The sequence below is a fragment of the Balaenoptera ricei genome, chromosome 15 (genome assembly GCF_028023285.1).
Source record: "Balaenoptera ricei isolate mBalRic1 chromosome 15, mBalRic1.hap2, whole genome shotgun sequence".
NCBI classification, from domain to species: domain Eukaryota; kingdom Metazoa; phylum Chordata; class Mammalia; order Artiodactyla; family Balaenopteridae; genus Balaenoptera; species Balaenoptera ricei.
The window spans coordinates 49431246-49459236 of NC_082653.1; the positions used below are offsets into that span (position 1 = coordinate 49431246).

A 27991-nucleotide genomic window follows, 5' to 3' on the forward strand; every position below is an offset into this window, starting at 1 on the left:
CCGAGCTGCGCCCCGTCTCCGAGCGCGGGGAGAGTATTCCAGCCGAGCCAAGAAATCCGTTACCAGGCTGCTGTGTCCCCAAGGGCCATTCCAGGGCGGAAGAGGATGGGGAAAACCGCTGTGTTGATTCTCCCGCCCTGTGGGCTGGGCGCGCAACGGGTCAGGTTACAGACAGGTGAGTCGGGCCGGATGGGCGAGCTGCTGGCGCCAGGGCACCCCTGGCCGGCCGCGTCCCCGCAGCCCCCGGAGCTGGCACACGTCTGAACACCCCGGGAAGGGGGTGCCCGCCACGGCCGTGGAGGCGGTGCTATGCGCCCCTGGGCACACCGAGCAGAGGCCGTAGGACCCGCAGCGCGCCCCCCAAATCCCCCAACGCGGGTACAGCTGCGCTTAGAAACTTGGCATCTTTCTTTTACCAACTCCCCTTCCTTCTCTACCCTCTCCCCCATCCCCGGCCCTCCAGGTATAACGGTAGATTAAAACAAACAAACAAACAAGCAAAAAACCCCAAACCCAAAATAAATACCAAGCTCTCCAGCCACCTCCCCAGTAGGGGCAGTGAGGGGATGTAGCCCATCTTCACTGGCTTCTTGGAAAGTATTTCCCAGCCTCAGAATTTGGGGAGCAAACGGTTAGGGGAGGCAATAATGGGAGTGGGCGAGGATAAGAAATCTGTTTCAAAACTGTGTTTGCATAGCCAGCACTTGGCTTTTTTTCCATCGTGTTTATTTGGGGTAAGGGGACTCTTGGGGTGGAAGATCTTGGGGTGGAACAAACGGACTTGTTTTTCTTAGATTGTATGGCACAAAATAATGTTCTAAAGATGCATGAATTTTAACATTTAATTTTACTGTGTTTATTTGGGAGACTGTTGTCTATGAAGGGGAGCTGAAACTCCCAAGGTCCCTCTTTACCAGATCAGAATCCTGGGGAGTCTCCCGCGGCCTCCCCCTTCCGCACACCGAGATTTCAACAAACCCCGGGAATGATCCACAAAGTCCAGAGGAACTGAGCCATTTTCTGGTTTGCTTGTCGGAGGCGAATCCACTGGGGCGGGGTGGGGGGGGGGGCAGGGGAGGGGGCGACTCGCGGGGGCTCCAGCTCTAGGGGGGACGCCCGGGGAGCGGACTTGGTGCTTTCCTCAAAGAGTTCGCCCTGCGGTGCCTGTGATGGGGAATGGGGCAGGGGGCTGAGAGAAAAACGTTCTTCCCTTTTTAAGAAGGGGAGGGGGGAAGACTGAGACGTTAAATTCTTTTGCAAACATTCGTGCCGAAGGAAGGGCTGGAACAGGCAGCCCCGGCCGCCGGAACCGGTCGGACAGGTAGCGAGCTTGTTGACACCGTTATGTTGCAGGGCGCATGCTCACTCCCAAGTTTCCTGGTGCCTTTTCTATTCCACCTTATGAAACTTTTTCCTCGGCGTGGTCTCACCCGCGATTTAAGGCATAGGTGTCGCCGAGCCGGGAGGCTGGGAGTCGCCGGGCGTGCGGGGGAGAGGCCGGGCCGCGCCGCGGCGGGGGGCGGAGGGAGAGGGCCGGCCGGGCGGGAAGGTGGGCTCTGGCCGCGGGGAACCGGGGACCGAGCCGCCGCCGCCCCTAGAGGGGAGCAGCCGGGACGAGGGGGCCGCAGTCCGGGGAGGGGGCCCCACGATGCCCAAAGTCTTCCTGGTGAAGAGGAGGAGCCCGGGGGTCACGGTCCGCAGCTGGGATGAGCTCCCGGACGAGGAGAGGGCAGACACCTACATCCCAGGTGAGCGCCGCGCCGGGGCCGGGCCTGGGCGCCGGGTTCCTGGGGTGCGGGCAAGGGTGGCCGGGTCCCCTCTGCTCAACGCCCGGGGCTGGACTCTCCCCCTCCCCCATGTCCCTCTTTCAGGGGGAGGAGGAAGTCACTGAGGCGCGGGAGGACCGAGAGTGAGAGGCTGGGAACCTGGGATGCCCTGCGCCCCCTTCCCCCTAGTGGGCGCCTCTAATTGCCCGGCGGCGGGACCGTTGGCTGCAGCGCGGGCCGGGGTGGCCCGGGAGGGGGGCTAGGGGCCAGTAGGGGCAACCCTCAGTCCCACGTCCTCGTGGGTTGCACAGGGATGGGTCAACCTCTCCGGGGCTGGGTGGGTCGAGGTCAGGGCCCCCGCCCCCATCCCAGGGAGAGGAAATTTGGCGCGCGGGTCCCCAGCCGCGCTGGGCCCTCTGTTCCTCGTGGGCGCTGGAACTGGGACTGAGGAGCGGCTCCCAGAACCCTGAGCTCGCTCGGGAGGCCGAGTCCGGGGCTCTCTCGCCCACCCCCGCGGCGTTGCCCACTTGGCGAGGTGCCCAGGTACGGGGCGGGGCGGCGGCGGCACCGCCCGCAGGTCAAACTGCCGCGGGCGCCCGGGCCTGACGCCGCGTGTCTGTGTCGGGGCGCGGCCCTCCCCCGCAGTGGGCCTGGGCCGTCTGCTCCACGACCCCCCCGAGGACTGCCGCAGCGACGGCGGCAGCAGCAGTGGCGGCGGCAGCAACAGCGCGGGGGAGCCCGGAGGCGCGGAGAGCAGCTCGTCCCCGCGCGCCCCCGAGCCCGGCGATGGCGAGGTCCCCGGTGGACACCTGGCGGCGAAGCAGCGCCCGGTCGCCAGGTCGAAAATCAAGGTACGATGTCGACTCTGCCCCCGCCGCCACCAGCACCACGCCCTGGCGTCGGGCTCCCGGGGCCGGCGCCTCTCCCTGTCGCGCCCGCCCGCACGCCCCGGCACCCGAGCACCCAGCGCGCCCGCAGCGCAGCTCCTGCACCTGCCCCTGGGTCGCGGCCAGGGCGCCTCCCCGCGTCCTCCCGCGTGCCAGGTAGCCGGCCGCCCGCGCTGCTGCGCCCCGGAGACTGGCTTCCCGCACGGGCACAGGCCGCCCGCGTGGCCTCCGGAGCTGCCTAAAGGCTCAGGCACAGCTTCCTCCCCCCAGCAGCCCATTCTGTGCGCAGGGCCTGAAGAACACCCTGGCCGTCGGTGTTCCCGGGGTGGGAAAGAAGGGACCCCAGGCCCCGGGCTCCCCTCCTCTGAGGTGCAGTTCCTAGAGCTTTGTGAATTCTGAGTTTCGCCCCCTTCCTCGAGTTCTGGAGGCAGTGGTGGCAGCTTGGCACACAGTGGGTCTTTCACAATCACAACTATTCCCAGTGCCAATTATGAAGTGCCCGTTAGACACGAGGTCTGTGCCGGGCACTTTAAACTTGTGTTTGTCAAATCTTCTTGAATTATGTTCACGGATAAACGGATTCAACTGCAAATTGGCCCATTGCCCCGCCCCCAGTGGGTTGGAGTGTTTGTTTCCCTCTATTTTCGCGCTTCAGCCCCCACCCCCACCCAGCCTCCTGGAATTGTAGGCCACAGCTTATCCGGACGCCCATCTGCGCTTTCCTGTGTGGAACTTCCATGATTGCCTGCTCAAAGGTATCCGCTACCTCTAAGATTAAGCCGTCCCATTCCACTGACTCACGGACGGCGGGAGCCTGGGAGTGGTGTTTTAGGAATCACATGACCCCAGTTCCTAGCCAGGTGGGCCTTAGTGTGAGCCTTTTGGGGCTTCAGGCCCTTGGTGTAGGTGTTAATTCTTGGGCGCTCCAGGGTGGTCCCGAAGCCCCCCTGCCCAGGCAGCGGGATGGGGCGGAAGCCCTAGGGTTCGCTGTGGATTGCGAAAGCCTCCTCCGTTACTTTTCCTGGGAGAGGTTTTCCCTCCCCTGTGCATATTCCTGGCTCCAGGGGCTTGGCTCCGGGTGGGCTGGCGTGCATTTGGTTATGAATTGAGGCTAGAGGCTTGAGCTTGGAATCCTTGAAAAAGACACCTTTAAAGGATGCTTCGGACTGGGTGTGGGCATCCTGCTTAGTGTTAAGTGCGCCGGCGAGGTTCAAAGCCAGCTGATGGGAGGCTTTTCTGGGCCTGATTGGGTTAACTGGGAGGGACAATTTGCCTGAGGCCTGTAGCTCTGCCCTCCAGGAAATTCTACAAAGTATCCCACTTGCATGTTTATCACCCGGCCGGAAGGCCAATTTGCAACGTTGTTTTCGGGTGGTCTATAGCTAGTTTACCCCTCTGTCCCCCAACTGCCCAGATTTCCCTGGAGACAAGGTGGCACAGGAAAAATATCCAGTCCCTTAACCACCATTTTAGGAGATCTCTGCCACCCCAGGCAAACAGCTCCACTGGGGCCCTGGATTAAGGGAATGAATAAACCAATCTTCTTCCCAGGATCCTTGTTTTGGTGCTGACCCCAGGGGTGGGGGGGTAGGGCATAGAGTATGCTCCTCAACCCTTAACAAGGTTTCCAGAGGAGTTTTTGTTTGTTTACTGAGGACGAAGTTCAGGTTCCCTCTCCCTCTCTGCTTCCATAAGACCTCCTGGGGTTAAGATGCTCCAAGCCTACAGAATTATCAGCTGTGGTATTGGCCATTTTCAAATGACTGGTCCAATTGCCCGTGACTTAGCACGTTGTGTAACTGTACAGTTCTATGCAAAGTATGCTGAACTGTCTAAGAATTAGTTTCCTAACCATAAGAGGGGGAAGCCACTCAAGCATGATGCATTTTTTTCAGTGACTTGAAGACACTCACTGGACAGTTGGTTCTTAGGACCAGACAAGGGCAGAGAGAAGCTACATCCCATCCAACAGTATATAGTGCCTGCTGTGCACAGGGCAGCCAGGAGGTAAAGATGCTGCCACACTGGTGTTCCAGAATCTTCTGACAGTAATGGTTAGGGCTCTAGGCTCTAGTTTAGTTCTTCTGGGCCTCAGTTTCCTCACCTGTAAAATGGGGATAGTAATGAAACAAGTAATGAAACCTCATAGAGTTGTGAGGATAAATGAGTCAAGCGTGAAACATGGTAGGTGTCCAATAACTCTAGCTAGAATTATTTGGGTTGGTGGAGAGACACAAATACTAAATTAATTATTAACCCTATTACAGGAAAGTGAATGCTCAACTAGAAGCACAAGCAAAGATGCAGTACATTCTGAGCAGAGGAAGGTTTCTTGGTGTGGATTTGAGGGCTGTGGGAGAAGGGGGAGGTACGCTTTAGGGTAGTATGGGCGGAGCCCAAAGCTTGAGTAAGGACAGGACTCAGAGCTGGAGGGAGGATGGGAAATGGGCCTGGGGTCAGGGAGAGTTGAGGTGAGGAGCTGGACATGTAGCCAGGACAGGCTGCGATGGTAAAGGGGCCAAGCCGAGAAGTGTGGGTGCTCCCGTGGGGGCAGAGGAGGGGCTCTGGAAGGTTTTTGAGAAGGAAAACCTCATTTGGGTCCATCTCACCGGCTCTGGTTGGGGATACGTTATCTGTTCTGAGCCTCAGTTCTCTGATCTGTAAAATAGAGAAATAAGAGAATCGGCCTCTCCAAAGCATTGGGCAGATTACATGAGACAATGGGGGCAACACGCTGAGCAATTTTGCGTGTGTGTAAACTGCCCAGTGGGGAGTTAGCCGATAGTGATTCATAGCAAGTTTTGTTAATGTCCAATACTTTGTTACCTACAGCAGGGACAAGGGATTTAGCAACTGGATTGGCTGGATTTAAGTATTTTTTAAAACCCACCCATTTGATATTTGGAAGGGAACATAAGCCCCATCCCTAACTCCCTGCCTGTTGACTTCAGTCTCCCAAGACAGAATTGGATGCCCCAATTCCCCCCACCAGTCTTGTAACTCACTGACCATCTCCTTGGCTGACCAGACTTTTCTTCTTGACTCTAGACCCACCAAAGGCAGGGAGCATTCCTGCTGAGCTTGTATTTTCAGCACCCGGTGCAGTAATGCCTGACTCATAGGAGGACATAAGTCAACATAGAAGAGGAATACAGGCAGGGAAGGAGTCAATAGCATCTGGGGGAAAATAGGAAGCAAGACAAAAAGGGAAAAATGCTTGGAATGGATGCTTGAAAAAGCTTAAATTAATTTAAAGGGGGAAAAAGGAGGAATAGGAGAACAATGTAAGCGTTAACTGCAACCAGCTTTTAACTGGAATATAGGTGAAGTTGGTTTTTGTGGTTGGAAGGGTCTGAATGGATTTGTTGCAGAAACAGAATCCACTGTAGCTTGCTTAAGCAGACAGTGGTTAATTATAGGGTACTAAATGGGCTAAAGAGAGACCAGACTGAGCTCCCAGGAGTGACTCCCAGAGCCACACTACAGACCTGGGCTACCTAGGGAACTGCAGCCGCGGCCTCTTTGGCTGCTGTCGTGCATCACGATGCTTCTGCTAATGCAGGGTGTGAAACAATTGCCACATACCTGCCTCGGCTCAATTAACTCAGGCCCGAAGTCAAATCTCCTGATGGTGCATGTAACTGGTGGTACCCAAGTCACAGCTAAAGACCACAGATGCCAGGGATTCTGGGAAATATAGTGCCTAGCTTTGTAGCCTCTGCTGTACAGGAAGGCCCACCAGAGGAGCAGGAATAGAGGCTGAGCGTTTCCACCCACAGGATCTACTTCAGGGACCCTTATGTGGTCCAGTCTCCTCATTTTTGTGGGGAGAAAGGTAAAGCCAGAGAGGTTTTGTTGAGTTCCTCACAGGTACTAGTGGCAAAGCCCAACCCAAGCCTCCTTATTCTTTAGCGTTGTTGTACTGCATCGTGGAAGGTACCTTTGACGCCTTAGCCATTAGCACTGACAGCCTGACATGAAGGAATTGAAGCAGTTTCTCACCATGACGTGAGACAAACCACAGGACTCATCCCTGCCTCTCCCACACGTCATGCCCAGACCCATGGGCCTGTCCCGGGGAAGTGCAGGCACACGTTTTGCAGACAACAAGCCCCATCAAAATCTCAGTGTGGGCACCTACAAGTCCTGTGGCCACAGGCGGGTTTCAGCTATTTGAATCTGTTTCTTCTGGATGATTAGGATATGTTCCCTTCAGCATCTCTGCATTTGGGAAGGTTCTGCATTCTGCCATATAGTGGAGTTGTGAAGCTTAAGGAAGTGGTACATAGGAGCAGGAGGGGAATTTTTATCCTAAAGGAACTGGGGAAATACGCTTAGCATGTTTTGAGCGCTCAGGCATAAGCAGATGTGTCACTGGAAATCTCGTCTGTGCGGCCACCGGAAGGTAGCCTGCACTCATGGTAGCCTCCCACAGGAAACAGGACCATTAATTTAAGGAACTTGTCTGGTGGAAGCATCCACAGAAAATAAAGGATTTTTTTTTTTTTTTTTTTCCTTTAGAAGTTGACAGGTAAGTGACCTTAGCCAGCTTTTGAAGTTGGTCAGAGGGCCAGCCCAGGTCCCTACCTCCCTGGATGCTCCTGAAGTCTTCAGCAGCTCTGATACAATGATGGGTTTGTTTCTGCTGCACAGGCCTGTTTTTTAGAAGAGCTAGAGGGGAACTTTGTGTGTTTTTTAAAATGAAAGCCGAGATCCTGCAGAAAACAGGACAGCAAATAAGAAAGCGCCAAGGTGCAGGGTTGGGGAACTGCTATCTCTCTTCATCTTTCTTGCCCTGAATTAATCTCCAGTTAGTTAATTAATCTCCAGACTGATGTCACCTCCCATCCTTGTGGTAGCTTCCTTACTTCAGTAATAAGCCTTTTGGAGAGTTAATTTTGGATTAAGGGTGAGACTATTAAGCTTTTTCTGAAGATAACAGTGTCTGGAGCAGTATACTGTAATTGAACACATAAATACTTTCCATATCAAAACATGAATATTGACACCAAATGGGTAGCTTCCACTTTTGTTGCCAAGGGAGATAGGAGCGAATGTTGGTTTTCAGAGCTATTTGGATTTCAGAGTCGCAGATGAAGGACTAGGGGCTGGTGACCCACACTGAAGGTTAGTTCCCTTTTTCTTCCATCAGTGAGAGAAAAACTCAAAAGACAAATGGAGAAACAATGGGTTTTGACCAATTACCTTTTATTTAGGATCACAGGACTCTGGAGCTTGTCTAACTCTAAGAGTTAGCATTTACTGGCGCAACCCGTCTTTTTTTTTTTTCTTTTTCGGCTGTACCTCACGGCATGCAAGAATCTTAGTTCCCTGACCAGGGATCGGACCCATGCCCCCTGCAGTGGAAGCGCGGAGTCCTAACCACTGGACTGCCAGGGAAGTCCCTAGCAACCAGTCTTTTTAAAATAGCTTCTCTTATTTAATTCCTTAACAGTCCCAAGAGGCAAGTATCATTATTGTCCACATTTTATGGGTGATGAAATTACGGCTTAGAGAGGTTGAGTAACTTGCCTACTTCCCAGACTGTAGGTGGTAGAGCAGGATTTGAACTTAGGAAAAGAGCTCATCTAATCCCATTTTATTATTTTTATATGTGGGAAAGTGTGGCCCAGGGATATTAAATGACATCACACAGCCATCCAGGTCTAGGTTTTTATTTGATCTTCAGCATTTCTTGTCTCTCCACCCCACTCATTTTGTGACCAGGTGACAAAGATGTAACTAGTTTTGGTCTACCCCTTGCAGAGTAGAGTAACAAGGTAGTTCGGAACCCTATTTTGGACTTTTAGGAAGTACAGTGGTAGGCGTAAGCCTGTGTAAACATAATAAAGATGGCCCAGTGAGCAGACAGGTGACCCGAGGAGAGATTGCCAGTCCTCCGGCACATGGGGCATCATTTCAGGAATCAGGTGTGTCTTCTGTATCATGCTGCCCATCCTGGGAGAGAACACTCAGAAATGTGGCAGCTCTGGTGTTCTAGAGAGAATGTGATACATCTATCACCGTTCCAGTGTTCTATTGCTGCTTCACAAACAACCCCAAATTTAGCAGCTTATAATACTTTATTATGATGTCTTCTAGTTCTGTGGATTGACTGGGCTCAGCTGGGTGGGTCTTGCCTGGGGTTTCTCTTGTGGGTGCAGTCAGATGGCAGTGGGGTTGGAGTCTCCTGGGGGCTTGACTGGGCTGCACATCCAGGAGGGCTCACTCATGTGACTGGCAGTTGGTACTCTTGTCCTTTTCTAGCTACTTTGTTACACGGTTACACCATCTTTTTTTAACAAGTCCCTATTGATGGGCATATAGGTAGTTTTCAGCTTTTTGCTATCACAGACCAAATTTCAAGGCACATGTGAAGTACACTCTGGGATAAATTTCATGTTTAGGAATTTATCCTCCAAATATTTTTCTGAGGAATTCTTAGGCATTTCTCCTTTTTTTAAAAAAAAATTGATGTATAGTTGATTTACAATATTGTGTTAGTTTCAGGTGTACAACAAAGTGATTCAGTTATACATATGTCTGTATACATATATGTATATATGTGTATATATATTTTCCGATTATTTTCCTTTATATGTTACTATAAGATATTGAATATAATTCCCTGTGCTATACAGTAAATCTTTGTTGTTTATTTTATATATAGTGGTATCTATTAATCCCATACTCCTAATTTATCCCCCCCCCCCATTCTTTCCCCTTTGGTAGCTATGTTTGTTTTCTTTGTCTGTGAGTCTGTTTCTGTTTTGTAAATAAGTTCATTTGTATTATTTTTTAGATTCCACATATAAGTGATATATAGTATTTGTCTTTCCCTGTCCTACTTACTTCAGTTAGTATGATCATTTCTGGGTCCATCCATGTTGCTGCAAATGGCATGATTTCATTCTTTTTTTATGGCTGAATAATAAGGACTCTCACCTTTCTAACGAAGGAATTTTTCCTTCCTCTGAAAAGTGAACAAGTCTGGGAGAAGCTGGCTTCATCAGCCATGATCTTTTTGCTGTTTAATTAACCCTCCATCTTCTTTTGAAAAGGCTCTCTTCAGACGCCTGGATATAATTCATAAATGTCTGGAGTCTGGATTGGTCAGAAATACATTTATAGTTGGCAAACAACCCTTCATGGGCTGGAGGGTGCACCTTATGGGAATTCTCTACATGAGCATTTTCTGTTGACTCAGTTGTCCATGTTGTGAAAAGTGGAGAAATGGGAGCACTGCCTTTGCTGAGGCAATTGGAGATCTTTTATTTTTGCTCTGAGAAAACCAGAGGGAATTTCCCCTGAGAATGGGGTGCCCTCCCTCTCCAGTCCCCTCGCCTCATTCCCTTTTTCTCCCCTGTGTTAAAAAGCTTTCTGTATCTCTCTCAGTCAGATGATCCACTGGTCCTGCACTCCCTTAAATGGTCACTGATCTCCATCCCATCTGCCCTCAACATTTTTATGCTTTTCAAACCAAATAATGCCAGTGATTTGAGATTTCCATCCTGGACTGTAATAAGAGGTATCCATGTTACATGCAGAGCATTTTAAAAATAGGAGATTACCAAAAGGATTAAAGTAAACAAGGGTTCAGGTTGGAACCATAGTTGGTGAGTCCTTGGGCACATGGTGCAAGGCTTTCACAAGACAGTTCTAGCTTTCTTCACGTTTTTCATCAGAATTACCAGGGTCATGTGCCTCTGTTCTATTTTATTAGCCACACTACCTCTCAAATGACCTTTATCCTCTGTAGACTTGGCCTTGAGAAGCTCACGGTATTTTGTTTGCCAAGACTTGGGCCATATTTAGTCTTTTCACATCCCTTCAAGGGAGGCAGTGACCAGAATGGGGACTGCGGGTTAGGAGGAGACCATGACCTGTCCTGTGATGGGAAAGCCTTGGGCACAGCTGGGTCTCCCTCAGGCCCTGCCAGGCCCCACCCCTTTGGGGGGCAGAGGTGGGGTATGAGGCAGGAGGGTCATCAGACTCAAGCCCTGCGGTTGTCCTCCTGTATCTTCCAATGTGTCCCCCCCCCCCCGCCCTCTGACATTCGTTGGGGCCCCCGAGGTAGAGCCCTCAGGGGGGCCCTGCCCTTCTCTGCTTCTCTGCTTCTCTGCTCCTCTGCTCCCTCAGCTCTGTTCATCAGCTACTCTCCAGGGCTCAGGCTGGCCAGGCTGGACCACACACAGTCCCCCTTTTCCCAGCGCCCTCTCTGGCATATTCCTTGCCCTTCCCCCATCTTCTTCTTCACCGTGGCCTGCCTGAGGAGCTCACCTCTCTGGGTGCGCTTTCCCGTGCGCCCACTGTCCGGGCTAGGCTCCCCTCCCAGCCGCCCCTTGCACCCGGGGCTTCCCCGATGGCAGTGGCCTGTTGCCCGGTCTGCCCTCCGACTAGACTGGCAGCTTCTTGGGGACAAGCCATCCTGGTGCTCTGAGCACAGGCCCTGTCTCGGATCAGGCACACATCAGTGTCGGCTGAGACTAAGATGGAGCAGTGAGAATGAACTGGTGGAGGGGGCTGACTGGAAAGCCCTGTTCTGGGCTCTTCGCCTCCTGCCACCTGCGAGCCATCGCCCACCAACACTTTCTGACCGTGCGCGGCCCTCATCTGCGCTCGGGGCATGGGGGCCAGGAGCCTGCGCGAATGCTTGCTGGCTTCCATAAGGTGTTCAGTTGAGGAAACGTCTGTGCCTGATGGAAGCCTCTGGAACGAGTTGGAATGAAGTCCTGAACCGTGTGAGGGCCAGTCCCTCATATCTCAAGTGTGGTCCATGGACTGCACGGTGGCATCTCCTGGGAGCTGTCTAGAAATGCAGCATCCAGACTCCACCAGACCTCCTGAATCAGAACCCGCACTTTTTTTTTTTTTTGAATTTTATTTATTTATTTATTTTGAATTTTATTTTATTTATTCTTTATACAGCAGGTTCTTACTAGTCATGCATTTTATACACATCAGTGTATACATGTCAATCCCAATCTCCCAATTCATCCCACCACCCCCACCCCCACCACTTTCCCCCCTTGGTGTCCATACGTTTGTTCTCTACATCTGTGTCTCTATTTCTGCCCTGCAAACCGGTTCATCTGTACCATTTTTCTAGGTTCCACATATATGCATTAATATACGATATTTGTTTTTCTCTTTCTGACTTACTTCACTCTGTATGACAGTCTCTAGGTCCATCCACGTCTCTACAAATGACCCAATTTCGTTCCTTTTTATGGCTGAGTAATATTCCATTGTATCTATGTACCACATCTTCTTTATCCATTCGTCTGTCGATGGGCGTTTAGGTTGCTTCCATGACCTGGCTATTGTAAACAGTGCTGCAGTGAACATTGGGATGCATGTGTCTTTTTGAATTATGGTTTTCTCTGGGTATATGCCCAGTAGTGGGATTGCTGGGTCATATGGTAATTCTATTTTTAGTTTTTTTAAGGAACCTCCATACTGTTCTCCATAGTGGCTGTATCAATTTACATTCCCACCAACAGTGCAAGAGAGAACCCGCATTTTAACAAGACCCCCAGAGAATTCGTGTGTGCACTGAGGTTTGAGAGGCGCTGGTCTTAGGGGTACAGGGACCAGTTTGGGCAGGGTCTGCAGTGGCTGGAGAAGCTCATCAGGGAGGGAACAGGTGAGCTGAGGCTTGGCAGAAGACAGTACCCTGGTGGATGAAAGGAGGGTGTTTGAGACAAGGAAGGTGTTAAGCCAGGAAAAGACCAACTCTTCTTGCTAATAATGTTTGTCTGAAAATTAAGTTTTTTAGGTCCTTTTATGAATAGAATTTTGGCAGAACGATTGGATCCATCTTCTAAAGGATCTGATAACTAGGAAAGCTTTAATGAATATATCAGATCTGGTGTTTTTCATCACACAGTTAGAGATTCTGTTTTCTTCCTTTGAGGCAGCAAACACGGTTGAGAGAATGAACCAGGCAGTCCGGAACCTGGGATTTGGTTATAGTTTTTCTGATAATGAAGCTGTGGGATCCTGACCAAGTCACTTCCCAAGATGACCATCTTATTTGTTCATGATTCTGGGTCAGGAACTGGGGCACGGCTGGGCTAGGCAGTTTTCCTCCGGGCCAGGTTTGTTCACTCAGCTGGTGGCAGCCCTGGCTGGGCTGGAAGGTCCAGTGAGTCTTTATTCATACCTGGCACCTCATTGCTCCTCTGCATGGCTGCTTGGGCTTCCCCACAGCATGGTGGGCTCAGGCTTCCTCATGGCTGCTGGCTTCCAAGAGGGAGGATACAGAAAAGCTGCACCGTTTCTTAGGATCTGGAACTGACACAGGCCCTGCCCAGATCCAGGGGGAGGGGAGACAGTCGCTTGGTGGATGCTGGCCGGGGGGAAGGAATTGACTGTGGCTGTCTTTGGGGGCTCCGTGATGTTATCAGACCTAGACTCCTCTTTCCTTTCTGCTCTTCCGTCCTCAGCACTGGCTTCCGCCTTGGGTCCGAGGTGGCTGTTGGAGCTCTCCCGAGCAGGAAGGAGTAAATCACGGGACAGGGCACCATCCTTCCCCTCAGAGAGTGTAACTCACCAGCCAGGTGGTCCCACCCGCAGGACTTGCTGTGAGGCTGGGAAATGTAGGCGCGTAGCTGGGGGCGGGGTGCCCAGCTGGTAATCAGAGGTCTGTCCCGAGGACCAAGGGGAGCATGGGTGGGCGGGGAGCTGCCTTGTTCCACCTTCCCCAAAGCCAAAACCTGCTGGGAGCTTTTGGGGGGGGGGGCGGGAGCCCGAGTCAGGTCCAGCCTAGACGCACCGGGCGGTGGGCACGCCGCCCCGCGCGGGTCCTCACCCCTCTCTCTCTGTCCCAGTTCACCACAGGCACCTGCGGCGGCGACGCGGCGATTCACACCTGCGACCTGTGCGGCAAGGCCTTCCGCCTGCAGCGCATGCTCAACCGGCACCTCAAGTGCCACAGCCAGGTGAAGAGGCACCTGTGCAGCTTCTGCGGCAAGGGCTTCAACGACACCTTCGACCTCAAGAGGCACGTGCGCACGCACACAGGTGAGGGAGGGGCGCGGCCAAGAGCCCCTGGTCTTTCCCCGCAAGGAACCCAGTCGGGAGCCTGGGGCAGAGCTATGTTTCCGGAAGAATCGCGGGGCGGGGTGTTCGCGGCCGGGCCGCCCGGCTCTGCCACCTGCCATTGGTGTCCCCTGGGGCCCGCGAGCCGCTCTCAGCCTGTTCTCGCCCCGGTGAGATGGGCGGCGCATCACTGGCCGGAAGTGTCCTGGGAGCTGTGATGCCCGCTCGGTGCAGCCCTCGGGCCGGGCTGAGGGCTGGAACGTGGTCCCCGTGGTCCCTCTGCTGGTATTTTGTGCTCCTTTCTCGGGAAGTGAGTCTGTCTCAAAATAGCATCACGTTGCTTCCTCCTGAGAGCTCAGAAAGAGAACACGCAGCTGACTTAGCGCTGCTCGAGCCTCCTGCGGGGGCGGGTGGGCAAGTGTCTCCCCCACCCTGAGCTTTGCTCAGCGTGGGTCTGGGTCCTCGCCAGCTCCCTTACACGGACAGCCCTGGGGTGCCCGTTGGCCGCCCTCCCGCCCCCTCTGGCTGTTTGTAGCCTCGGTAGTTTTGTCTAGGAGACACCTGGCCTCCAGGCTGGTCCTCGAGGGCCACACCTGTGCCAGAGCGATCCCGGGAGGAGAATTCTAAGATGCCATTTCCTTGCTAAAAAAAAACCTTCTCCAGCTCTGGGCAGGACAGAATCCAAACTCCCTGTCTCGATGGGCTCCATGTAAAGCCCCTCACAGTCTAGGTCCCCTCTTCAAATCCCCATCCTGTCCCAGCCCCTCCCACCCCATCCCACTCCATCTTTTCATCCCACCCATGTCATCTCATCTAAATCCATCCGATCCTAACGATTCAGTCTTGTCCTGGTGCCACGCACTCTCCCTACAACCTCATAGAATTTACTAATTATAGTCCCGCCAATCCCATCAAGCCCTTTCAGGGTTTAGGGTTTCCTTAAGTATTTTGGGGGTGGGGTGGTAAAATGTCCACTCCTCTCTCCCAGGGGGCCTCTCAGGTCCCCAGCCGCCACACAGGGCCCTTCTCAGATCCTCTGTATTCAGATTTCCTTTAAGCCCTTATCACACTTTTTTGTTCTTAGAGTACTGGCCATGAGCTTCCTCCCTGGCCTCAGAAGGGTGTCCTCCACCCTAGAGAGTTGACTGGCATACTAAAAGGTTTTTCTTTTTCCTTTAAAAAAAACTTTTCTAAAGTGAAATTTTCACTTAAATGTAACATACATCCAGAAAAGCACACAAATCATAAGTGGATAGTTTGAGAATGTAGGACTTTTTACAAAGCGAACACAAGCATATAACTGGCTGGAGTATTTCCAGCCCCCATAAGACACTGCCCCCTCCCTCCTGCCCCTCTGGTCACTGTCATCTTCCCTCCAAGAGGCACCAGTAGCCTGACTTCTATAAAAGTTTGACCTCTGTGTGGCCAGGCTGACACCTGGGTTGGGGCAGGGAGAATACTTAGGGAGTGGCGGGTGATGGTGGTCCTGTGTGATTAGGGAGGGTCCTATAGAGGGTGAAGGGTCCTGTAGGTGGTGGAGGGTCTTGTGGGTAGTAGAGGGTCCTGTGAAGGATGGGGGTCCTGTGGGTGACGGGGGGACCCCTGGCTATCAATGGACCCATCAAGTGGCTGCAAAGCTGGGCTTATAGGCAACTGGCCCAAGGAGCTGGAGGAAATTGGGGACCACTCACGCCGTCATTTGTTGTTGGTTGTCCTGGAGAGTTTCTCAGCTTTTCCTCTCTATCTGAGGATGTCCTTGAGGGCATGGCCTATTTCTTCTGCAACTCCTCACCTGGTGGGCTCTGTGGTCACTCCCCCACAGAGTGAAGGGGGCTTGGGGAGCATTGTGGGCTGTTGGTACCTTCAGTTGGAGTAAACATGGAGCTGCCTCATCTGTGACTGAGTTAATTCTCCATTAGTAGAAATATTAGGGACTGACTGCTCTCAGGGAAGAGTTTGCAAGAGTTTGCACTGAGTTGGTCACACAGTGGTTAAGAACTCTGGATCTGAGCTAGCTGATTCTGCAACCTTGTCAACATTACTTATCTTTTTGCCTTAGCGTGTCCATCTCTAAAATGGGCATGGTTTTATTACCTATCCCCTAGGTGATGGCTGTGAGGTTTCAGGGCAATAATGGCATACAAAGTGCTTCACAAATTGTAAGCACTTAGTAAATATGAGCTATTAGTGGTGGTAAATGTTGAAATAGTTGGCAGAGTTTTCCTGGGACCCTGCGGTGTGACAGGCCCGAAGACTCACCTCTGTACTTGTGGAGAGCTCAGCCAACATAGGGAGAAAGAATCCAAACCCCTGACTGTAACCCAAGGAAACCAGCAGGTGTGCCAGAAGAAAAAGTGGCGAATGCTGGTGGGGAGGCCTGGAAGGTGCATTGTTGCTGGCAGGGGCACCAGGGAGGCTTCTCGGAGGAGGTGTCCTTTTGGCTGAGCCTTGAAGAGTGAGCAAGATTTTCACAGTTGGACGGGGCGGGAAGGGCATTGCAGATGGGGAATGTCTTAGTTTGGGTCCCCCCAGAAGCAGACCCTGACAACGAGGATTTGGGTGAAGCCGTTTATTTGGGAGATGGTCCCGGGGGCACAGTGAGGGGATGAGGAGAGGAGACAGAGGGAAGGAGAGTCAGTGAGAGCTAGTTACTTACTGAGTGGGTTACCACTGGGGGCAACTGGGGCTCAAGCCCGCTGGGGGCCCTCTGAATGCACACAATGAACCCCAGAATTGCTCCAGGGGTGGGAAGTGGGGTATTTATCCATCAGCTCCCATCCTTGCTGTTGGGGGTCCATCCTGGGACCCTCTGCTCCTAGGCAGCTCCTCCCCGAAGCCCCTTGCAGGCCTCACGCCTCGGGGGAGCATCATCGGGCAGGAGCGGCAGGAAGCCACTGGCCTCCTGGGACTGTCCGAGCCGGCCTGGTGGGAGGCTGAGGGGTTCGGTGGGGGGGTAGCAGTGTCTGCCAGGGAGAACAAGCCTTAGCAGCCGGGATGGGGGGATGCGGGGGGGGGTGTTGGCAGAGACGGGAGAGCCTGCGGAGGCCCACACAGCTTCCTCAGGTGGTAGCGAGCTCAGAATGGTGGCTTTTCTGCAAGCCAGGCCCTCGGCTTTATCCTGTTGTGTCCAACAGCCCCGAGGAGCCCCAAGCCCTTGTTACCCGCAGTTCACAGGTGAGGAACTGAGGACGGCTGGTCTTCCTGAGTCCAGGTCCCCCGCTTTCCACAGGCCCCTTCTCTGTCCCCGTCCCCTCAGTACTGTGCTCACTCAGCGTCCTTTCTGAGGCTGGGCCTTGCCAGCCGCCCCAGTTCAGTTTCTAGAAGCCAGCTTGCTCTGCGAGAGGCGAGATAGAGAGGAACTTGGGCCTGGCACAAACCGCACCCTCCAGCCTGGGCTTTATTTATTTATTTATTTATTTTTAAAGTTGGATATGTGGCATTTTAAATTTATTTATTTATTTATTTATTTATTTATGACTGTGTTGAGTCTTCGTTTCTGTGCGAGGGCTTTCTCTAGTTGCGGCGAGCAGGGGCCACTCTTCATCGCGGTGCGCGGGCCTCTCACTATCGCTGCCTCTCTTGTTGCGGAGCACAGGCTCCAGACGTGCAGGCTCAGTAGTTGTGGCTCACGGGCCTAGTTGCTCCGCGGCATGTGGGATCTTCCCAGACCAGGGCTCGAACCCATGTCCCCTGCATTGGCAGGCAGATTCTCAACCACTGCGCCACCAGGGAAGCCCACTGGACATTTTAAAATTACAAAATGGCTTGCATTTTAATCTCTGTTGGATAGCTCTAAGGTCATTGAATCTACAGATAATGATTTAAAGTTTTTTTATTATAATTTTGACTCTTAAAGTGACCAACAAATAGCATTATGGAAATGTCTTGAACCTATTTTCCCTCTGGTTTATTTAATTTATTTAATTGGCCGTGCCTCGAGGCACATGGGATCTTAGTTCCCCGACAAGGGATCGAACCCGTGCCCCCTGCAGTGGAAGCGCGGAGCCCTAACCATTGGACAGTCAGGGAATTCCCTGTTTCCTTTTTGTTTTGATGTTTTTTTTGGAGTATAATTGCTTTACAATGTTGTGTTAGTTTCTGCTGTACAATGAAGTGAATCAGCTCTATGTATACCTATATCCCCTCCCTCTTGGACCTCCCTCCCACCATCCCCCATCCCAGCCATCCAGGTCGTCACAGAGCACCGAGCTGAGCTCCCTGTGCATTATAGCAGGTTCCCACTAGCTATCTATTTTACGCATTGGTAGTGTATATAAGTCAATTCTAATCTCCCAACTGTAGAGATGTGGATGGACCTAGCGTCTGTCATACAGAGTGAAGTGAGCCAGAAAGAGATAAACAAATATCATATATTAATGCAGATATGTGGAATCTAGAAAAATGGTACAGATGAACCTATTTGCAGGGCAGGAATAGAGATGCAGATGTAGAGAATGGACATGTGGACACGGGAGGAAGGGGAGGGTGGGACAAATTCCCTGGTTTATTTTCTGATGGAGATGTGCCTCCAGGTAATAATGACCAGAAAGAGGAGTCAAGGCCTTGCTGACAAACTAGCTGGTGGCAAACAGAAAAAAGGGGCCCCAGCTCTGGGGATGCCCCTCTGCGGCAGCTGGAGGGACAGGCCTGGCCTCCTGGCGCAAGAGGCCTGCCCTGCAAGCTCTGAGCTCTGTGCAAAAAGGATAATCAGTAAAAAGAGCAAAAATCTGGGCTTCTCAGACCTTTTTGTAGTTCATGTGTACCACCTCACTGGCTCCAAAAGATCTCACCCAGAATTCTGGGAATTCGGTTTTGCCTTTGATGGAGATGAGAATGTTGGATTTTGGCTCTTGACAATTACAAGTAAATGTTGTGTTTGGACCAGAAGCAAAGATGTGGACAGCGTTCTCACAAATACAGTAGGCAGATGAGTGAAGGTTATGGTTGCTCCCAGTCCGGTTGGGCCAGACCATGACTAATTGGAAGACTTAACCTGGAATCCCAGGACCCTTCTTTTGAGAACTGCAGCGACAGTGTTGATGAGGTGGGCAAAGACAGTGGGACCGGAGACCGGGGATTGGGATTAATCCCCTCCCCCACGTCTCCTCCTGAGAGAGCGGGGCCTCTAAGGAAAGACTCAGAACACGAGGAAACTTCTTGGAAAACGTCCAGGGAAACCAGAGCCTGGAAATGTCTTACCTTAATATCCAAGCAGATGAAAGAAAAGATTAAGACTTCTTTTTTGGATATGACTTCACCAAGGAAAGAGTAGATCAGAGGTGTGTGTGTGTGTGTGTGTGTGTGTGTGTGAGATGGGGGAGGGGAGCAGCCAAATGACATCTGAGTCCAGATTGGAAGAGAGAAACTGGAACAAAAGAAACTTGGTTAACGTTTTGTGAAAATACGTCTGCAAACGAGTGGCTGTTTTCAGTCCAAATTGACTTAGGTTGGGTTCCCTAGAAGCAGATTCTGAGACGGCGATTCTTATAAACCGATTTATTGAAGGAGAGCTCTTGGGAGAAACCTGTGAGGGAGGGGAGAGCAGGACAGGGTAGCGGGGATGTGGCCCCAGCTTGATCCCACCAGGGCTCTGGGGTGTGACTGGTGCTACCGGCCTGTCCTGTCCCCAGGCAAGTGGGGGACATTTCTGTGCCCATATGAGTCAGAGGCTGCCTTTCCCCTGGGTGGGCAGGTCACTTGCCCAGTGCCCGTTCCTTGGAGAAGGGGACATCCAGGAACTGTTAGCTGCCAACATAGGTGACAGCTGGCCCAGAAAAGGGGGTCCTGATGGGGGACCAAGAGGGTCCACTGCACACATAATAGAGGGAATTGCTCTATTTAAGTGGAGTTGACAGGGTCACTGAAGCCAATGTGTGACATTATGGCTGTTGACCCACCTGAGGACAAAATAGAGATGGGGGGGTGGGAGGGATGCGCTTTCAAGACAGGAATGTATATTCAGTTCATAGCCCGTGAAAAATGTCATGGGCCTGGTTTTAGAGAATATTCTTTTGGATTTGTTCAAGTGTTTTAGGTTGAGCCAGCTGGCCATCCAGGGAGGGAGAGAGTTTGCTGGGGGCAGGGTGTGGGTGGGGGAAATCTGTCATTTAGAGTCAAACAACCAGCACTGAGTGTCTCCCCCCTCGCTGCCCAGGGATCCCAGCGCCAGTGGCACCTGGGGGCGTGTTGAACGTTTACTGAGGTGTCAGGTGTGGTCTGGGCGTTGTTCGCCACTGTGACCAGATGTGCCAGGCTCATCAGACAAGTACAGCTTGCATTGAATGCATTTCATTTTTCTCGTATGTAAAGTGACTACTTATTTTGTAAAAGACTTCAGTCAATACACGGACTACAGAGGAGAAAGCCTGCGCTGCTGTAACCAGTCGAAAAGGGCACACACATGTGCAGGGTCCCCCGCTCGGTTTGTGAGGGCTCCAGGGAGGCATAACCTGGGTTGGTGATAACTTTACGACCCTGACTATAGTAAAGGAGTTGGTTCGAGGTGCGCCTGCCATTCCTGCGGAAGCTTCTGAGTTCCACGGAGGGAGGCTGAGGAATTCAGATCCGAGGTCCGGGCAGTGGGGAGGAGGCTCTGGCCGGAGCGCAGGGTCTGCCCTGCCCCCCTTAGTGGGGCCCTCGGGCCTTATCTTCCATCTGGGCCACATTGAGAAGGAGAAGGCAAACAAATCCCATCTTGATTGAAGAAGAGGAAACAATGGTGTCTGTTTGGAGCCTATGGGGAAGGGTTGATTGGACTGGGAAAAATGCAGGCTGGGAGAAGTTTGGAGCAGGGCGGGTGGGGGAAAAGAATAGAGTTACCTCCACCCTGAGGGAGCTGAATGCTGCCTTGTAGGGTGGCCTTCTTCACTCACCAAACTCTCCCCTCTTTTATTTTGACTGACTTTTTAGCTACCAAAAATAATATTGAAAGGGAACAATGAAAGAAAGAGAAAAAGAAGCCTCCTCTCCACGCCAAGCCCTAGATCCACTCCTGAAAGCAAGCCACCGTTTAATTTTTTTTCCCCAGAAGTTTTTAACACACATTGCTTTTCTCGTGTACTATCTATCTTAGAGATTGTTTCCCATCTGCACAGGTAGACATACCTCACTCTTTTGAATAGTTGTCAGAGTGTTTCTTAATATGAGATTATGACGTAATTTCAAATATGGAGGCACTGTCATTTTTTTCTCTTGCCCCAAATGATGACACTTATTTACATTTTCAGGGTTGGTTTTTTCTTTCCTCCCTCCCTCCCTCCCTCCCTCCCTCCCTTCCTTCCTTCCTTCTTTCCTTCCTTTCTTCCTCTCTTTCTCTGTCTCTCTCTTTTAATTTTAGACAGTACTACCACAAATATTCTTGTAAATCCTTTGCCTACTTGTGTGAGTCTTTCTGTAGATAATTTCCCTGAAGTGGGCCAAAGGGTAGACCCATTATGATGTTTATGGGGTGGTCACATTGCCTCCTGAAGAGTTTGCTCTAAATGTCCACTCCCACAAGGAGACCTGCAGAGAGCTCCTTGCTAAAGTCCATGTTTGGATAAAGTTCAGTAAAGGAGACTTAGCTACAGCAAGCAGAGAGCGCCAATGACAAAGACTTTTCTTTGGGGATGAGTGACATGAAGCTTGATTTGGTAGTAGGAATAGAACATTTGAAAAGAAGAGACCCTTTGTGATAACGCAACACACAGTATTTTCTGCTCGAGGTGATACAGACCCGCAGCACAATAGTCTGGAGGGTGGATGGGGAAGGAAGTGTGTCCCTTCCTCTCTCCACCAACTGCCTAGGAACGACATTTTAAAATATTAGCCTTTAAAAAAATTATTTATTTTTTTAAATTGAAGTATAGTTGATTTACAATGTTGTGTTAGTTTCTGGCGTACAGCAAAGTGATTCAGTTATACATATGTGTATATATATTCTTTTCTATACTCTTTTCTATTATGACTTATTACAGGAAAAAATTATCCTTTTTTATTGTGAAATAGATAATGAACAAAAAGGTGTACATATAGATACAGTTTAAAGACAGATACTAAATATTCACATACCCACCAGCCAGCTTCTGAATAGAGCGTATTTGCGTTCTGTTGACCTGGATTGTAAGCTGTTGAAGCTGCATCCCGTTGAATATTCAGTGTGTGCTGCATCCTTTGCTTGTGAGATCTCGGTTAATCCTCAGAGCAGCCTTACAAGGGGTATCAATTATTATCCCCATTTTACAGGTGAGGAAACTGAGGTGTGGACTCAGTTAATGTGTGGCCGATGGGTGGTGCCTGGGTTTCCAGTGGCCTTGGACTCTGTTACTGTGCAGGTGTCAGTAGGTTAATGATGCCTGGTGCAGGGATGGTTCCGGGATCCCACTCCAGGTACGGACAAGATTGGCCTTTGCTCGAGAGCGCCCACGTCCAGGACAGGCGAGGCCCAATGTCAGGGAGGCCTTGGTATCTGTCCCCCTCATCTGGGGCTCCTCCCTGGCCCCCTTCATCCCCTGCCCCCCGAGTTTGGGGGAGAGGAGGACTCCAGGAGGGAGGGACTTGTTCCCCAGCCCAGAAAGAGTCACCAAGAGGCGGCTGCTGGGTGATCATGTCTGCCTGCACCAGTGAGCGAGGGATGAATGTGGTGTCTGCAGAGCGGGGTGGGGAGGGCAGGTTTGCAAAAGTCAGGATTAACTGCCATAACTAGAGGTGTGGGGACCTCCTGTCTACCCCCCTCCACCCCCCGCAGTCATCCTCATCCTAGTCGTCATCTGCACGACGCAGGGCTCTGAAATCCTCTAGCCCTTGCTATCCAGGCTCCGCTGGGCGCTGTGCCCGTAGGATTCGGCTGAGCTGCGGAATGAAGAGAGGAAGGAGACGTGACCGTGCGAGTGGACTTGGCCCTGGCCCGATGCCCTCTGCAAGGAGCAGGGCTCAGGCAAAGCCATGCAGCCCCATCCGCATCACCTTCTCAGGTCACCGTTGGGAGTGGGGACCCCCAGGAGTAGGATTGGAAGTGTCCACTTCCAGAATCCAGGTTAAAGCCTGGTGTCAGTGTGCTGGTTTCCCCACCAGTTGAGTTTGGATGTTTTAAAATAGTCGAGGGCTGTTTCCAGTCACCCTTGAAAGGAGCAGCTGGCCTCTGGGTGAATTTCTGTCTTGATGAGCTTCGGGTCTGAAGTCAGGTTGCTGCTTGATCAGCCAGAGGTGGTGGGAACCAGCTGCCATGTGGGCGCAGAGGCCTGGTTAACACAAAGCCCCTTGTGGCCCAGACATGCAACCTACGTGGTGTATTCCTTTGGAGAGACCTCACAGCCCCTACGTTTGTAGAAAACTAGCCCCAAGATGTGACCTCTCTTTTTCCTGGGCCAGTAGGATTCATTCATTCATTCAAAAATTATTTACTGAGCACCTATTAGGAATTCTCTGCTGGTCCAGTGGTTAAGGCGCCACGCGTCCACTGCCGAGGGCCCAGGTTCGAGTCCTGGTCAGAGAACTAAGATGTACAAGCCACATGGTGCGGCCAAAAAAAATAATAATAAAATAAAAAATAAAAATGATTTACTGAGCACCTCTTATGTGCCAAGTGCTGAGGATTATAAAGGAGTTTCTTTTAGCAGTTTTTCTGAAACATGTGGAATATAATACAGGCCTGCTTTCTGCTTGGGCGGGCTGGAGGAACACCCCACCACGGCATTGAGCTAACATAATTCTCTTCACATGAACCTTAGAGGAAAGGATGGAAGCTTCTGGATGTGGACAGGAAGAAAAGTGGAAGCGACTCGATTTGTTCAGGTGGTTGAACGAGGGTGGGGGGAGTATTTTTTTCCATTTTGACTTCCTTTGTCATCTGTGTACTGAAAAAACTTCATGAACAGACGTAGCTCTACCGGCCCCCCTCCACACGCCACCAGTGTGGAACTGGGGACGTTTAACCTTGAAGAGAGGACTTGGGGGGGCCTGGCTGCCTCAGACACCCCAAGTGCCGTCCTAAGGCTTCACCACGTGTTGCTTCAGACCTGTGACTCCAGCATAAGCAGCCTCAGCAGCACCTGGGAACCTGTGAGAAATGCAGATTCTCATCCCTGCCCCAGAACCAGATCCGCCAGCAGGGGGGCCCGGAATCTGTGTTTTGACAAGCGCTCTAGGTGGTTCTGTTTCGGGCTCAAATTTGAGAACCACTGCTTTTGCTTGGATCAGGACATCTGGGGTGGGGCCCGAGGCTCTGCACTTCCAACGAGCTCCTAGGTGATGTGATGTAAGGTGGACTACACCTTAGTACCAGGTCGTTCAAGTCAGCATCATGTGATGGGACGGTGTGGGCTGGAGCAGGGCTTCCTCAATCTCTACAGTTTTTAAAAGATGGGATTTGGGTACAGCTGTACAACAAAACGCCACGGTGCTCTTAAAAAGGAATGAAACCAAGCTGTAAGCACCAATATGGGAAAATCTCCAGGAATATTTATTTATTTATTGAAGTATAGTTGATTTACAATGTTGTGTTAATTTCTGTTGTACAGCAAAGTGATTCAGTATATATATATACATTCTTTTTTTTGATATTCTTTTCCATTATGGTTTATCGTAGGATATTGAATATAGTTCCCTGTGCTATACAGTAGGACCTTGTTGTTTATCCATCTTATATGTAAAAGCTTACCTCTGCTATCCCCAACCTCCCGCGCCATCCCTCCCCCAACCCTCTCCCCCTTGGCAACCACCAGTCTGTTCTCTATGTCTGTGATTCTGTTTCTATTTCATGGAGAGGTTCATTTGTGTCATATTTTAGATTCCACATATAAGTGATATCGTATGATATTTGTTTCTCTGTCTGGCTTACTTCACTTAGTATGATAATCTCTGTGTCCATCCATGTTGCTGCAAATGGCATCATTTCATTCTTTTTTATGGCTGAGTGATATTCCATTGTATATATGCACCACATCTTCTTTACCCATTCATCTGTCGATGGACATTTAGGCTGCTTCCATGTCTTGGCTATTGTGAATAATGCTACTGTGAACATAGGGGTACATGTATGTTTTTTAATTATAGTTTTGTCTGGATATATGCCCAGGAGTGGGATTGCTGGATCACATGGTAATTCTATTTTTAGTTTCCTGAGGAACCTCCATACTGTTGTTCTCCACAGTGGCTGCACCAACTTACATTCCCACCAGTAGTGTAGGAGGTTTCCATTTTCTCCACACCCTCTCTGGCATTTATTGTTTGTAGACTTTTAAATGATGGCCATTCTGATCAGTGTGATATGGTACCCCAGGAATATTGTTAAGCGAGAGAAGTAGATTTTGAAAATATCTTTTGATAATAGTTTGCTTCCGTTAAAGCCAGGATAGTAACATCATGATAAAACCCATTATTGCATAAATAAACTATTTAAGCATTTTAGAATGTGAATTTTAATACACCTGTTTTTCAATTTTTCACTAGTTTTTCAGCAACTCGAACATTCTTGGGGAAAAAAAATAACCATTAAAAAAACAAATAAAAACATCTACGTGGAGATGCACATTTTCCCTTTCGCCTCAAGCTCCAACATGACTCCACGCAGCCCTGGTGGATCCTGTCCTTACTTAAATTTTTGATAACTTGTTCATCATGGATTTTTTTGTATATATTTTGATTTTGAAAATATTTATCTTGATTGATGTTTTCACATACTCTTAAATTTTGAGCCTAAAGCTTTGGGGATTCCTGCGGGCAGTGGTCCTCCTGGCCTCTGGGCTCTGAGATGGTCTGAGAGCTGGCAGCCCACTCTGCTCCACGGACCCCCCAGCACAACATTCACCCTCTCCGGGCTTCCGTGCTCATGGGACACTGTATGCTTCCTTGAATCCCCCCCACTTTAGAGCCTGAGATACACCTACTGAGGTCTCCTTACCTAAGTTCCCGTCTCACCCTGTCGGGTGCCCACAGTGGGCATGGGCATGACTGTGGTTTGATTGGCTGAGCTCCCTGCTCCTATGGTACCCGTGGCCTCTCCATCTGCAAGGCAGGCCCCACTAATAGTGGCTCACTTTTAAAGCCAGCAGGAGAGCTAGGTTGGAAATAGTTTCCTAACTGTAGCCGACGCCATCAGTGTCCTCTGGCCCCTGCCATTTCTGGGCACACCCGTCCATGTCGTTGCTGCCCACACCTGCAGCCCAGCCTGAGGATGTCCTTGCTGGAGGCCACTCTACCCCAGGGCAGGCTGTACATGCTGGGGAGAGAGAACCTGTCCCACCCAGGGCGCTCTCCACGGTGCTGCCGGAGCAGGCGGAAAAAGACTCCAGCTCCCGAGGGGCGGGGTAACTCGAGGTGTGTGTTCTACTCTGTCCCCCACCTTGCCTGGCCATTTGGACTCTGGTTGCCCACAGTGGTGACCGGCTGGATGACCCCTTTCCCCCTTGTCATCATCTTCCCTCCCCTGCAGGTGGGGAGTCACCTCCCACTTTTCACGGGGTCACCCCTCCTGAGAGCACCTCCCAAATAACTCCTTTTCCAGAGAAACCCAAACTAAAATTAAAACAAGGTTTACCCTGCCCACTTTGAAACCCAAACATTAAGGCAGGCAAGTGGTGGTGTTTTGCTGTATGCATCCGTTTTTATTACATTTGGTCTGTGGACAATTTTGTCTCCTGCCTTAATCATTTTCCTCATGTTCCTCATCCTTGGTCATGATGATTTTTTTTTTTTCCTCCCTATTTCCCACACCCCTCAGCCCCTGGCAACTCTTTTTCTATTGTTTCTGGGAGTTTGACTTTTCTGTATCTAAGTGACACCACGCACTATTCGTCTTTCTCTGTCTGGCTTATCTCACTGAACATAATGTCCTCAAGGTCCATCCATGTTGTTGCAAATGGTAGGATTTCCTCTTTCTCCTGGCTGAATAATAATTCATTGTAGATATATACCACACCTCTTTTATCCAGTCATTTGTTGGTGGACACTTAGGTTGTTTCCATGTCTTGGCTATTGTGAACAGTGCTACAGTGGACATGGCTGTGGAGATATCTCTCTGAGATCCTGTTTTTATTTCCTTTGGATAAATACTCACAGTGGGATTTCTCGATCGTATAGAAGGTCTGTCTTTAAGTTTTCGAGGAACCTCCATACTGTTTGCCACAGTGGCTGCACCAATTTACATTCCCACCAACAGTGCACAAGGGTCCCCTTTTCTCCACATCCTCACCAGCATTTGTTACCTTTTGTCTATTTGATAATGGCCATTCTGACAGGTGTGAGGTGATCTCCTCTCTACGTGGTTGTGATTTGCATTTTTCTGATGACTGGTGATGGGGAACATCTTCTCATGTGTCTGTCGGCCCTTTGTACGTCTTTGGAAAAATGCCTGTTCAATTCCTCTGCCCGTTTTCGAATCGTGGTGTTGGTTTTTTGCCGTTGGGTGGTGCAGGATGACTTTTAATGGCTTCATAGGTGGGAGGCTCTGGCTGGGCTGTGACCAACTGGTGCTGTGTCTGCCCCTTACCCTGCAGGCATTCGCCCCTACAAATGTGACGTCTGCCACAAAGCCTTCACCCAGCGCTGCTCCTTGGAGTCCCATCTGAAGAAGATTCATGGGGTGCAGCAGCAGTACGCCTACAAGCAGCGCCGGGACAAGCTGTACGTCTGTGAAGACTGTGGCTACACGGGCCCCACCCAGGAGGACCTGTACCTGCATGTGAATGGTGCCCACCCGGGCAGCGCGTTCCTCAAAAAGACATCCAAGAAACTGGCAGCCCTCTTGCAAAACAAGCTGACATCCACGCTCCAGGGCAATGCCAACCTGAGCGAGGAGGAGGAGAAGTAGGAGAGGGCGTGGATGCCAACGCTGCCACGTGTCCACAGATTCCCGGTCCTGAGGGCCCCCTGACCCACGGGCTCTTTCTAAGTCCAAGTGTTCCGTCCATCTCTCTGTCCTCTGGGGGCCTCAATGGGGGGCTCCGTTCCAAGGCTGTCAGTGATAACAGTGGCTTCAGGCCCCCTGTAACCTGTATCCTCAGGAACACTGTCACATGAATGAAAGCTTGTGGATGGCTATGATCACCGTCTGGGGTTTGGGGTTTTTGTTTTTTTTTTTAGGATTTTCACACATGGAGGCAGGGGTGTTCTTAAGAGAGACACCCCTTGGAGAGGTTGATATGGTGCCTTGAAATAAAAGTACTTCCACTTGAAATGCTACTCCAGCAGGGAAAATGAATCCTATTATTCTGAAAGAGTTAGCAGGAATTATTTTAATAAAGGAAAGGTCCTTGTGAAGTTTTCCTGATCAGAATGAAACAGGAGAGCGTTGCCCTGTAGCTCCCTGTCCAGGGCTTA

The 27991-nt window shown here is 51.0% G+C and overlaps 1 protein-coding gene across 3 annotated transcripts; it reads left to right on the forward strand.

The window, feature by feature from the left end:
- On the forward strand, positions 1 to 27915 carry OVOL2 (ovo like zinc finger 2). Of its 3 annotated transcripts, XM_059897856.1 has the most exons (5): positions 1548 to 1748; positions 2412 to 2617; positions 13102 to 13158; positions 13486 to 13678; positions 27169 to 27915. In XM_059897856.1, exons 1-5 carry the CDS (start codon positions 1649 to 1651, stop codon positions 27480 to 27482), a joined length of 870 nt encoding a protein of 289 aa, XP_059753839.1. In that variant the 5' UTR covers positions 1548 to 1648; the 3' UTR covers positions 27483 to 27915. The 3 variants fall into 3 exon arrangements, with proteins under 3 accessions (XP_059753841.1, XP_059753839.1, XP_059753840.1); XM_059897858.1 differs by lacking the exons at positions 1548 to 1748; positions 2412 to 2617; positions 13102 to 13158 and adding an exon at positions 1 to 175 and having other exon boundaries at positions 27169 to 27910; XM_059897857.1 differs by lacking the exons at positions 1548 to 1748; positions 2412 to 2617 and having other exon boundaries at positions 13125 to 13215; positions 27169 to 27910.
- The last annotated feature ends 76 nt before the right edge of the window (positions 27916 to 27991 follow it).